Here is a 14,013-nt window from a genome sequence, read left to right on the forward strand (position 1 = left end):
CCCCTACTTTAAAGTTTTTAGGTTGTTTTTTTTTTTTCCCTTTGAGGGAGAGTCATGCCAGCCAATGCTCAGGGCTTACTTTGATTCTATACTCAGGAATTACTTCCTGGCGGTGCGCAAGGGGAACCATGTGTTGGGATTGAACTCTGGTTGTCTGAATGCAAAGGCAAGCACTCTACCTGCTGTACTATCTCTCTAACCCCAACTTTTAAATTATTTTACATGGCATACTCCTCATTTGGGGAGTTGCCTACATCTCACCCTTAGATCTGTAATTTCTTTCTTTTACTTTATGGGACACCTGCAGTTCTCTCGCCCCTCTGGAGAAGCCTGTGCTCTCTTTTGAATGTGTCCCTTTTCCAACTCATATTTTCCTATAAAGCTATTTTACTTTGCTAAAAAATAAGTAAATATTTTTACATGAAATTGATGCTAGGCCGAGGCAAACATCATTATCAGTTTCTTAGTGTATTTCTGAAAGATTTTATTTTTCATTTGGTTTTTTGGCCACACCCAGTGATCTTTAGGGCTTACTCCTCACTCTGCACTCAGGAATTACTTCTGGTGGTACCTGGGGACATTATAGAGTGCCAGGGAGAGAACCCGTGTTGGCCACATGAAAGGCAAATTCCCTATCTGGTGTACTATTGTCCTTATTTCTGAGAGATTTTCTAAGTTTATACATAAATTTTCTTGATTCCTATGATGCTTATATTTTTCAGGTGTCATTCTTTCAGAATCAATTTTCTTTTTTTTTTTTAACAACTAAACCATACACGTTCATTGCTAATGATTTAGAAAAATGAAGAAATGATAAGATAAATTATTTTCTGTATTTCTGTTTGTTTTTTGCTTTGGGGTCACACCAAACAGCGTTCAGAAGTTACACTTGCCTCTGCACTCAAGAATCATTCCTGACAAGGCTCAGGGACCATATGGGATTCTGGGAATGAACCCGGGTTGGATGCCTGCAAGGAATAAATGCCCTACCTGCTGTGCTGTCTCTCTGGCCCCTGGCCTCAGTGTTCTTAATATCTAGAGATGATCATTAATACCATGTGTTTATTTTTAATGTTTATCTTTATTTAGAGCCAGTTCTCATCAAAAATACTATTTCTCAAATAATTAAATGAACGAATATTTTAAAATATTTAAAATTAAATGTGAAAATATGAAATTCAGAGTCCAAAGAGATAGCTTAGAGGTTAAGGAATTTACCTATGTGTGGCTGATCCCTATTCCATCTCCAGTAATGCATATAGTCCTCTGAGTGCTGCTAGGAAAAATTCACTAATTTGACATGCTGTGTCATGACCTGCTTTTCACTTAAGAAAATGCCATTGTGGGCTGAATAGTACAGCAGGTAAGGTGCTTGCCTTGTACCCAGCCAATTTGGGTTCGATCCTCAGCATCCCATGTGGTTCCCTGCCAGGAGTGATCCCTGAGTACAGAGGCAGGAGTAAACCCTGAGTACTGTCTGTTTTGGTCCACAAACAAAAAGCAAACAAACAAGATAAAAAACCCTTCTCAAAAGTAAGTTGTACTGGGGTTGGAGAAATAGCACAGCGGGTAGGGTGTTTGCCTTGCACACAGCTGACCTAGGTTCGATTTCCAGCAATCCCATATGGTCCCCCGAGCACTGCCAGGAGTAATTCCTGAGTGCATGAACCAGGAGTAACCCCTGTGCATCACCAGGTGTGACCCAAAAAGCAAAAAAAAAAAAAAAAGCTGTACTGCCCCCTGCCCTGCAGGGAGAAAGAACTGCATGGACCGAAGTTCCCTTTCTGTGGGATATTCACATCATGACCCAAGCCCCTGTGGGGGATGAGGGTGGGCTTAAAGAAACAGAGGCTCTTCTTGGCCGGAGTTCTTGCACTTTGCTTTCTCTGCATTTGCCTGTGGACTGAATGTGATCTTGGACATCTTCCTTTCCAGTGGTCGAAGGCCTCTCGCTGCTGGACTTGGGAGTGTCCCCGTATTCTGGAGCAGTATTTCATGAAGTAAGTGCCCTTGTTTTCTTTCCTGGAGACTAAGAGTAGTTCATAGTCACAGATGCCAAAGCTTAACCTCTGTTTCTGTACAAACATTTGAAAACATCTATTTTTGAAAATTATATTTAGAAACAGCCCTTTTTGAGATGTCCTTTGCATAAGGAGGTTTCACAATTGCAGTGGAAATGATCCAGATCAAGATTGCAATTTGGGGAAGCAGATGAGACTTTTGTATAGATTACCATTTTTGATGGAAAATAAACTACAGACATTCCCTGTCCGTGAGTAGGTTGTATGCTAGCTGGCATGTAATTGGCTCCTTGGAACATGCTTTCATATGAAAGCAGCAGTGTTGCTTTCGTAGAAAACCTACAAAAGCCTATTTAACCTTTGCTATTAGTTACTAAGAATTATTAACTTTGGAGGCCGGAGACATGGTACAGGGGTTAAGGTGCTTGTCTTGCACATGGCTGACCCGAATTTAATCCCTGACTCCATTTGACATGTCCCCTTAGCACTGCCAGGAGTGATCCCTAAACAGGACTGGATGTGCCCCCTGCCCTCCCCCTCCCCCCAAAGAAACCCCAACAATAGTAACAATGAAACTAAAAGAAAAAAAAAAGGAAAGGGACCTGAGAGATAGTATAGGGTTAATACTGATGCTTTGCATGTGGTCAACCCTGGTTCAATCCCTGCCCCCCCCGCTGAATATTGTGCAACCCTGAAAGCCCCCAGCCGCTGCCAAGTGTGGCTCTTGGAGGCTCCCTGAACACCAGTGTGAGGCCTGGGTCATCCCAGCACTGTAGGACCTGAGCAGCATTGTGCCCTCAGTCCCTGGAATGGAACCCCAGCAGTTAGCCAGGAACTCTGGAGAGAATCCAACTGGCTAGAGCCTGTTTTTGGCATGTGAATGGCTGGTTTGATCCCCAACACCACATGGAGTGACTCGCAGAACTGAGCCTGAAGTAGCCCCTGAGCACTGCTGAATGTGATCCAAAAACAATAAAGGAAAAAAAGAACTAAAAAGAATTGTTCACTATTTCTTAGGTTCCTCTAGCTTTTGCTTGAATTACTGCAACAGCTTCTTGACGAATCTTGTGCATTCTGCTCCTTTATTCTTTACTTAGAGCCCCCTTTTTTTAGAAATATGAATCTGATTATGTCTCTGTCCTGCTCAGAAGCTTTGAATGCTCACTACCAACTTCAGGATAAATTCCAAACACCTTAGAGGGCGGTACAAAGCCCCAGGAGCCTCTTGTGGTCACCCAAACCACAAATTCTTTTCAGTATCCTGCTTTGAGAGGAATTTTTTGTTGATGTTCTATCTAGCTTTTCAGAGGCATTCAGCTTGGTTCCCATGGAGGTAACAACTGCTCTTTGCATTCTTATTTCATTATCTTTGTATTATTATCTAATCAAACCGCAATAACAAGAACTACTAGCAGAAACAGGTTAGGAACAATTTAAGAGACTCTTAGTAAGCATATAATTCAGTTAGTGTGAGCAGATGTGTGTGGGCATATCAAAGAGGAGCCTTGGAGCTCAGCGGCTCGGTGTGCCGTGGGCCTTTAGCAGTATGTTTTCTAGACTGAGATTTCCCTAAGTTTAGACATGCCCTCATTATGTCCCAGCACCATCTCTGATACTGCTTATGTGTTTTCGCTCATGTGCTCTTCTTATGGAGGGCCCCTCTTCCTTCATTTCATGCTCGGTTCTACAATTCAGATGTTAACTTAGATGTTTACCTCCTTTAGAAAGCCCCTTCATCACTTTAGACTAGATACAGAAACTCCTCCCTTATCTTCCAAGGCAACTTCTTCATATCCTTATCATGGCTTCTATCATGCTCTTGAGATTGCTCTTGTGTTTATTTTGCCTGCCAGAATAGTTGCTCCTTTGAGCAATTACTGGCTTCTTTCATAACTTATGCCTAATGTCTAGCTCTGTATTTGCTTATGTATCCCAGTCATTCCCTCCTTCTCGCTTTCCTTTATAAAAGATTTTTTAGGGACCAGAGAGATAGTACAGCAGGTTAAGTACTTGCCTTGCATGCGGCTTAGCTGGGTTCCATCCCTGGCACTTCATATGGTCCCCTTAGCCTGTCAGGAGTAATTTCTGAGTTCAGCTGGGTGTAACCCAGTCCCCTTGACAACCCTTTCTCTCCCCCTCAAAAAAAAAAAAAAAAAAAAGAAAAGAAAAACAAGCCATAAAACTCAAGAAGAAACTTGTTTAGGGCCAGAAGGGCTAGAGTAATAGTACAGTAAGTAGAGTGCTTGCACGCATCTGACCCAGGTTCGATCGAGGGTATCACATATGTTCCCCCAAGCTCTGTTTGGACTAATCCCCAAGCATAGAGCCAGGAGTAAGACCTGAGCACATCTGGGTTTTTTTTTTTAAAGCTACTTAGTTTTTTACTAGCTACTCTGTTAGAAAAAGGAATACCAAATAAGACACAGTTCTTTGCTTTGTAGTACTATATTTCTGAGAGAAGGAGACATATTAAAAGTTAGTAAAAAGGTTGTGTCTTTCAGAGCAAAGAATATTGCCAGTGATAAAGAAAGTTACTTCATGATTAAGGGGTCAGTTCACCAAAAGGATGCAAGCAATCCTAATGTTTATGCACTTTTGCCAGTTTCAAAATACATGAATACCGATGGAACTGCAGGAAGAAATAGAGAAATTCATAATGATAGTTGTAGATCTCAGTGTCTGCCCTCTTGGTGATTAATAGCTCAAACAGACAGAAAATCCTAAGGATATAGATGACTTGAAGAAATTGACCTCATTATTTATAGAACATTCCATCTAACAATGGCAAAACATATAATTTTTTTTTTCTTTATGGATCACACCTGGCGATGCTCAGGGGGTTACTCCTGGCTCATGCACTCAGGAATCACTCTCAGCGGTGCTCAGGGGACCATATGGGATGCTGGGAATCGAATTCGGGTTGGCCGCTGCAAGGCAAACGCCCTACCCACTGTGTTAAGCACTCCAGCCCCCAAAACATATAATCTTTTCAAGTATGCATGGAACATGGGTAAGATAGACCATGTTCTGGGCCACTAAACAAGCCTCAATAAGTTGAAAAAGACTGAAATCATGCAAAGTATATTCTTTGACTATAATTGAATTAACTAATGCCAGTAACACATTCCTATATAATTCATGAATCAGAGAAAAAAATCAGAAAATATTTTTAGTTGAATGGAAACAAAAATACAACTTATTTAAATGTGTGGAATTTAAATGTGTGAAAGCAGCAGTTGGGTGAAGTTTATAGTGCTAAATTCCTGTTTTGCAAAAGAAAGGTTGCAAACTAATGATCTGAGTTTCTATTTTAACAAACTAGAGAAAAGATCAAGTAAGCATAATTTAAGGAATAAAGATTTTTCTGAATAAGAGATTGAAAACATCAATAACAAAATAATAGTGAAAATGCAGAACTAAAGTTATTTTTCAGGCTCTGTAATATTGGGGATTACCCATGCCACCTTGAGGGGGCCACACCTGGCAGTTGTCCAGGGGCCTCAGGGCTGTACCTAGCGATGCTTGGGGGGACCATGTGATGCTGCAGATTGGAAAGGCAAACCTAATTTGGGACTGTGTGATGTGCCTAATTTGGGACTGAGTCTGACCCTTGTTTGTTGCCTAAGGCTGGCCAGTGTTGTTAAGGAATGAGCAAATAGAATGAATAAGAGGAGGTCAGTTGTGAGACATTGAGAGCCAGATTATGAAGGACTTCTTATAGGCCTGCTTAAAAATTTGGATATATTCTCTCTGTTTTTTTCTTTTTCTTCTCTCTCTTCCTCTCTTGCCTCAATATATATACTGAGGAGGGTTTGGCAGGGGTGGGGGCACAGTGGTGCTCAGGGATTACTCCTGGCTCTGCGCTCAGGGATCACTCCTGGTGGAGCTTGGGGGAGCTTGGGGGACCATATGGGATACCAGGGATTGAACCCAACTTGGTCACATGCAGGGCAAGTGCCCTACCTGCTGTATTATCACTCCAGCCCCTCAATATTATTTTGATGTCTAGAGTTTGTTATTTGAAGAACATATGAGAGGTGTCTTGGCAGTTGACATATGATCATGTCATGATCAATTGACTGGTGAGGTCAGTAGGGATACTTCATGTTCTTATGATTATCTGATCAAATAGAAATGTGTATCTTATCTTCTCTAGCTATTTCTCATATTCCTCAGTCCTGGCCTTTGAGAGAGACTAAACCTCAACACTTCTCAGTCTTTTTCCTTAGCTTCACCTGGATAGATTATTTATGCACAGGAACCTTCAGGGCAGTATACTTCTTTTCGGGGGGAGTAAAAGGGGGCACACCTGGTGGTGCTCAGGGATTACTCCTGGCTCTGCACTTAGGAATTGCTTCTGGCAGACTTGGCGAGCCATGCAGGGTGCCAGGAATGGAAGGCAAGCTCCCTACTCACTGTACTATCTCTCTGGTCCCCAAGGCAATATATTTCTTAAAGTTAAGAACTAAGCCAACCCTGATCATAGTGGTCTTATAGTAAGGCCAACTGTGATCAGAGGTGGATTTCAAGGTAGATTAGCCTATGTGGAAATGTGGCTCAATCCAGGATTTCAAGACGTTAACAGTGAATGGCCCTTTGATCTTAGGGTTTGGTCACCCCAGTTTTACTCTGCGAAAACCTCTTAGAGCAGGTTTTCTCCCAGAAACTTTGAGATCCCTCATGTTCTGCAGTGGTCCACAGCAGCAAGTGGATTTTTTTTTCCTTGTTATAATCCAGGAGAGGAGAGATGCAATTTATATTTCATTAAATAAATATTGCTGTCAGTACCTTAGGGGAACATGACTCCAAGTCAAGGCAAAAGGTAAGCAGGGGAATGGCCAGGATGTTCCTGGAACGGGCTGTGCAGAAAAATGGTAGCCTGGATTTAGGGTGATAACAGCCCTAGAAGGTGAAAAGCTATCAGATTTCTAAAAAATGTGATTTTTTTTTAATTTGGGGACCACTCCCAACAGTGCTCAGTGGCCATTCCCAGCTCTGTTGGGATTTTTTTCTGGTGGTGTTCAAGGACCATGTAGTGCCCAGGGTCAAATCCAGACTTCCTGCGTGCAGAGCATGTACCGAGCCCATAGAGCTATTTCTTTGGCCCTCTGGTCTCTATTCTAGTATTTTGGGTTTTTGTGCGTATCTGGTATTGAATCCAGTTCTCATATATGCAAGGCATGAACTTTACAACTGAGCTATATATCTTGACCCTAGTTGTATATATAAAATTTGGGCCGGGGGAGAGGGGGTTTGGAGTTAGAGACACTGTGGAACTCGAGGGCTACTCCCAGCAGTGCTCAAGAGACCATAAAGTGTTGGGGACTGAATCCAGGCTCCCATACGCAGAGTGTATGCTCCAGCCCTTTGAACCATCTCTTCTGCTGCCAAGTTACTTTTTTGTTTTGTTTTGTTTTAGACTACACCCAATTGCTCTCAGGGCTTACTTCTGTCTCTCTGCACTCAGGCTCCTGGTGGGGTTCGGGGACCATATGGGTGCTGGGAATTGAACCTGGGATGGCCACATACAAGGAAAATGTCCCACTTGCTGTACTATCACTCTGGTCCTAAGTTACATTTTAGAGGTAGTCTTGTTCATAGATTTGATATGAGACGTGAAGGCAAGAGAGGACCCAAGGATATCAGGTTTGGTCCTCAGCAATTGAGTGAATGGTGGGGTATGTTCAGCAAGATGGGGTATACTGAGGGAGGAGCAGGTTTTAACGGATTGGGGATAAGAGTTCAGATTTTGCCATGTTAAGTTTGAAGCACTTTTGAAAATAAATTTTAATTTTTTTAATATTCAGGTGGCAGTGTTAAGACAATTGACTATACAAATATGAAACTCAAAGAAGAAGGTCCAAACTGGAAGTATATAATTGGGTTCTACCATCAGGCCTGCACCACTGGGTATAGGATTTCCAGGAGTGACTCTCTAGCTCTTAAGTACCTCTTGGGGATCACCTATAAAGTTACAAAATAAGAGCTAGAGAGAGAGTTAAAGTGTGGGTTAAAGTGTATATAACTTGCATATAACTGACTTTGTTACTCCACAGTACCACATGGATCCCTGAGCATCATCCAGTCAGCTCCTAAGGCTGAGCATGGCCCAGGTGTCCCGGGGAGGCCACAGGCTCAAAGCAACACTGCATCTGCAGTGTCGCATCCAGCTGCCAGTCTACCTGCTTGGCTGAGAATGACTGGAAGGAGCTTCCAGGGTTCCCCTTGAGAGCCCCATACCAATAAAATGAGATTAAAACTAGGTTTGTTTTAGAACTAGAGGGATAGTACAGCAGTGCTGACTTGTTCAATTCCCTACCCTATATGGTCCCTTGAGCCCTGCCAGGATTGATCCCTGAGCCTAGAGCCCAGAGAATGTCCTGAGCACCAGTGGATGTGGGCCCAATCCCTGCCACCACCATCCCCAACCCCCCCCCCAAAAAAAAACAAAAAACACACAACCAAAAAAGCACAACAGGGTTCTGTCAGCCTATAGATGATACTTGAAAACATGAGACTAGTGTGATCACTTAGTGCGGTATCAGCCTCCAAGATGTCCGTGGAGGTGCCCACCTGACGGTGTTGACTTATTCTTTCTCCTCTCACAGTGTGCCAGGGCTGGCTCGGGTAACCATCGGAATATAGCAGAATTGACAGTCTGTCAACAGATCTGGTTATAAATGATGCTGCAGTTCCTGTCATAGAGGCACTCTCTTGGGTCACTTGCTGCGGGGAAGCTGTGATAACAAATCTTACGCACAACCCTTTGGGATAAGAAACTTATCCTAAACTAACAGCCCAAAAAGTCAACTTGGAAGCAGACTGTCAATTTCCTTAGAGAGGGTGACCTGGTCACAGCCTTAGGGCAACCTTCTGGGGTGTGCTCACAGTTCACTCTCCTATCACCTTATTCTTAGGGAAAGTTAAGAAGGTATTCTAGGGGCCAGACAGATCGTACAGGAGGCAGGGTATTTGCCTTGCACACAGTTGACCTGCTTCTCTCCCCAGCATTGCTTATGGTTCTACACCCTAATCCCATGCACCCCCAGAATGATTCCTGAGTACAGAGCCAGAAATAAGCCCTATACAGCCAATTGTGGCCCAAAGCAAAAAAAAAAAAAAAAAAAAAAAAGAAGGTGTTATAGAGGGGTGGGGATATTTACCCAGGAGAGAAAAAAAACATTTAGGAGTAACAGGTTAGTGTTTATGACTGTCTTCCATAGATCTTTTCAGTAGCCAAGTGCTGATAAAATTAGGAGCTTGTCCCTTCCTAGTTTACCCTGAGTGGGAGTGGTCACCCAGGTTGGAGATAGGGAATAAAGGCAGATTGTACTAAATGCATAATATGGATTATGCTAACTACTATGGACATGGGAATTCATTGTGAAAACCAGCCTATTTGCTGATAGGCTTTTTGAGAAGGATTTCTTGTTATTTCTGAGACCTTTTAAGGGTCTTTCTACACTATCTGAACCATCAAGACACTTGGAAAACAGGCCATTTGTAATATAAATATCAAGTTACTACTTACAAAGATAAGTGCAAAAAAGAATCCATTAGTCAAGAGTTGTAAAAGCTTAATCTTATTGAACTTTGAAAGGCAAAACTGATGCCCCTGTTCAAAAGAAACAAAACAAAGACTTCTCTCAGATAGCTAATGTAATGAAGTTTGCTCTATGCTAGGCATTGTGTTAGTTTTCTGTATGCTAGGCATTGTGTTAGTACTTTTCACATTACTGCTCAGTTCTGTTCAGAATCTTGTGAAATAGGTTTCTCCTCTTTTTGTTTTGTTTTATTTGGGGTTTGGGGACCATTTCTGGTGGTGCTCAAGGGCTACTTCCTGCGCTAGGCAGAGGGGCTACTCCCTGTGGTACTGGGCACACCTTGTGGAGATCGGGGTGGAACCCAGACCTCCTACATGCAAAGCAAGCGCTCAGCTGTTCCGTTACTTCCCTGGCCCTAGATCTTTCTTCTTATGCATAGCTGAGGACATGAAGGCTCCAGGTAGAATCTGGTTTTAAACTTGACTCTGGCCATAAAGCCTTGGGGTTTTTTTGTTTGTTTGTTTGTTTGTTTGTACCTACCATACTAGTTTGTTCTCATTAAAAAGTCTGTCAGGAATGGCTGAGATTAGGACCAGGAATTTTGCTCCATGAATGGAAGGCCAGCCACACGTTCTAGGTGAAAAGGAAGCTCAGATAGAGAAGAGAGCACCAAATGAAGGGTGTTGTGAGGACCCTCCCAGGGTGGGAGAAGCATGCTAAAAGTAGTCTATAGACCAAACATGATTGCCACTCAATGCCTCTCTTGCAAAACACAGTACCCAAAAGAAGAGAGAGAGAACAAGGGGGAATACCCTGCCACAGAGGCAGGATGGGACGGGGGGATGAGGAGTGGGGGGGGGGGATGCTGTGACCCGTGGGGATGGATTATGGACACTGGTGGAGGGATGGGCACTTGATCATTGTATAACTGAAACCCAAGCACAAAATTTGTAAGCCTATAACTGTACCTCATGGTGTTTCACTAATAAAAAAAAAAAGTCTGTCAGTGACCTTTACAATATTTGGTACCTTTATGCATGTGGCCAGCTTGGAAAGAGGTTCTCTCGTGTTACTTGCATAGGCTTGCAAAAACCAACTCATGCACCAGCCTTCATTTTGAACTGAAGCAGAACAAGGTGACCCCATGACTTGAGCAACTGCAAAAAAGGACAAGTACATAAAAGATTTATTTGAAGGCCTTGGAAAGTACCGAGCTATCCAGGGCTAGAAGGGCCAAGGTCCAGTGACAGAGTCTGAGTTGGTTCCATTTCCAAGCATTTACCAGTTTGTAAGTTGCAAGGGCTGAGGCAGAGAAGTAACATACTGGCTGGCTAAGGAGTGCGGGGGAGCTCCTGGCAGTCTCCTGGGGCGAGGAGCCAAGGACCGGAGCAGCGGCCCTCCAAGGGGCCTGGCTCCCCCAAGTCTTCTGAAGGGTTCTACTGACAGCAAAGCTACACTGCACAGACTGGTCTTACAGAAACGAACTCTAGTTCTTGGGCTCTCGTGCTTACCCCAGGCTGTGTACTTTACACCACTGTATAGAAAGAACAGGCACAGTGATCCCAGCCCAGGCCTGTGCCTGTCTGTATTGTGAATGGTGGTCATGGTGGTGTGGGTGGGTGGGTGGGTGGGTGAGCGGGTGGGGGAGAATGAACTCTAGCTTCTAGTTAGCTAAATTCCTAACTGAATTGAGGTGATAAAACTCCTTTCTAATTGCCAGAAACTGGAAGAACTTTTTTTTTCCAGAAAAAAATGGTCACATCTAAGGACTGGAATGATGGTACAGTGGGTAGGACGTTTACCTTGAACACGGCTGTCCTGGGTTCTAACCCTGGCATCCTGAGCACTTCCAGGAGTAATTCCTGAGTGCAGAGCCAGAAGTAACTCCTGAGCATCACCAGAGTGACCTCCCTACCCCACCCCCCGGGGGAAAAAAAAAAGAAAAGGAAAGAAAAAGAAAAAATGGTCACATGTAGGCCAGGGATGTGACTCAAGTGGTAGAGCATATGCTTGCATTGGTGAAGCCCTGGGTCTGTTCCTTAGCACTCATGCCCTCCCAACATCAGTGAATGTAGAAGGAAGGAAGGAAGACAGGCAGGCAGGCAGGCAGGCAAACTGGCTGAAACTAGAGTTGGGTAGTTTTTTGGGGGGAGTTTGGGGAGGTAGGTCTCTGCTTTGTAATAGCTTTTTGAGCCATTTCTCCTTTCCCATTGCTTTTTGGGTCACACACAGCGATGCACAGGGGTTACTCCTGGTTCATGCACTTAGGAATTACTCCTGGCCGTGCTCAGGGGACCGTAAGGGATGCAGGGAATCAAACCTGGGTTGGGCTGCATGCACGGCAAATGCCCTAATCGCTGTGCTATCACTCCAACCCCATAAACTTCTATTTTTTTTTTTACGAATATTTTTCATTGTTTAATCAAAACAGAAAAACTATAGGAAGGAATAAATAAAAATGAGAAAGGTAAATATATGGGTAAATCTATATTTATCGAATTCGTCATGGGGAGCTTGCCAGGCTCTGCCGTGCGGGCGAGATACTCTCGGTAGCTTGCCGGGCTCTCCGAGAGGGGTGGAGGAATCGAACTCGGGTCGGCCATGTTGGCTGCGTGCAAGGCAAACGCCCTACTGCTGGGCTATTGGAGCTTTATCGGAGAGCCCGGCAAGCTACCGAGAGTATTCAATATGCCAGACACAGTATAGATACACATATTGATACCGAGAGTATTCGATATGCCAGACACAGTAACAATAAAGTCTCCAATGGAGATGTTACTGGGCCCGCTCGAGCAAATCGACGATCAACGGGAGGGCCTTTACCTTTACCTTTACCTATATTTATACTGACTGTGTATAAAACTAATAATGTCTTTCAGGTTTTAAAATATATGTGGAGGTGCTGGAGAAATAGTACAGTGGTTAGGGCTCTTGTCTTATACACGGTCAGCCAGGTTTGGATCCCTACCAGCACAGTGGTCCCTTGGTCCACCAGGAATGATCAGTGAGTGAAGAGCCAGGAGTAAACCCGGAGCACTACCAGGTGTGGGGCCCCACCCAAAAATATATGTGGATGGGGTTGGACAGATAGTACAGTGTGTCGGGCACTTGCCTTGCACACTGCTGACTGAGGTTTGATACCTGACACTGAATATGGTTCCCGAGCCCTAACAGGAGTGATCCCTGAGCACAGAGCCAGAAGTAAGCCCTGAGCACAACTGGGTATGACCCTAAATCCAACAACCAAATAAAATATATATGGAATAAAAGGTTAAACTTTTCTTATATTGTCAATTAAAAATATTGAAAGTAATTGATATTATAGTTATGGAAGTATGTCATTATCTGAGGTTAACCACAAAAAGAAATAATATCTAAATGGGGGCCAGAGCCATAGTACAGCAGGTAGGGCACTTACCTTGCATGCGGTCAACCCAGGTTTGATTCCTGGCATCCTGTATGGTCCCCTGAGCACCACCAGGACTGATTTCTGAGTTGCAGAGCCAGGTAATAACCTTTGAGCACTGCCACATGTGACCCAAAAACCAAAGAAGAAAAGAAATAGCTGAATGTCTAACCAACAAGCTAATAGAGGGGAAGGGAATAGTAAAAATAATAAAGAAGGAAAAGAAAAGAGAAAATGTAGTAAATGAAAAAAAATAAGATGGTGTGGTGAACTTAAACATTACCAGTAATTGCATTAAATGTAAATAACCTAGAAATACAACTAAAAGATAATATCCAATCTTTTTTGGTTTTTTGGTTTGATATGATTTGGGGACCACACCTGGTGGTACTCAAGGGGTACTACTCCCAACTCAGTGCTTGGGAGTTATTGTGGTACTGTCAGGCACTGTAGCCCTTTGAGCTATCTCTCCAGCCCAATTATCTGCTTTATTTTGGGAGCCATTTCTGGAGGTGCTTAGAAGCTTCTGCTCTATGCTGGAGTTTGCTCCCAGCAGTGCTCTGGGACCATGCAGTACTGGAGATCGGACTCAGCCCTCCCTCATGCAAAGCTCACACACAGCACATTGAGTTTTTAGTTCAGCCCCAACTATATGATAATTTCAAAAATGTAATGGGGCAGGGGGCCAAAGTGATAATACAGCGGGGAGGGTGTCTGCCTTGCAAGTGGCCAGCCCAGTTCGATTCCCAGCATTCCATATGATTCCCCCAAGCACTGCCAGAGTAATTTCTATGCATCAGGAGTAATTCCTGAGTGCAGAGCCAGGAGTAACCCCTGATCGTCGCCAGGCATGACCACCCTTCCCCCTTACCCCCCAAAAAACCACCAGAAAGCAAAAACAAAACAAACCAAAAAATGTAACGGGTTTGGTAAGAAGATGTTTCAGAAGGCTGGAGTCTTGGCCCATGCAATGCCAGCCTCAAACCTCGGCTTTCTGCCGTGTACCGGGGGCCACCAAGGCTGAATCAGGCAGTGCTCAAAG

At 43.7% G+C, this 14,013-nt stretch overlaps 1 protein-coding gene and 1 pseudogene across 1 annotated transcript in view; both read left to right on the forward strand.

The window, feature by feature from the left end:
- Window positions 1-14,013, forward strand: part of PIGU (phosphatidylinositol glycan anchor biosynthesis class U) — a 105,465-nt gene that overhangs the window by 9,707 nt on the left and 81,745 nt on the right. Inside the window, exon 2 of the mRNA XM_056121645.1 lies at window positions 1,936-2,000. Coding sequence (XP_055977620.1) covers window positions 1,936-2,000 — 65 coding nt within the window. The remainder of the gene's footprint in view (window positions 1-1,935; window positions 2,001-14,013) is intronic.
- LOC130030884 (uncharacterized) lies at window positions 11,061-11,172 on the forward strand (annotated as a pseudogene).

The sequence above is a fragment of the Sorex fumeus genome, unplaced genomic scaffold, assembly GCF_029834395.1.
Source record: "Sorex fumeus unplaced genomic scaffold, SorFum_2.1 ptg000044l, whole genome shotgun sequence".
In the NCBI taxonomy this organism is placed as follows: domain Eukaryota; kingdom Metazoa; phylum Chordata; class Mammalia; order Eulipotyphla; family Soricidae; genus Sorex; species Sorex fumeus.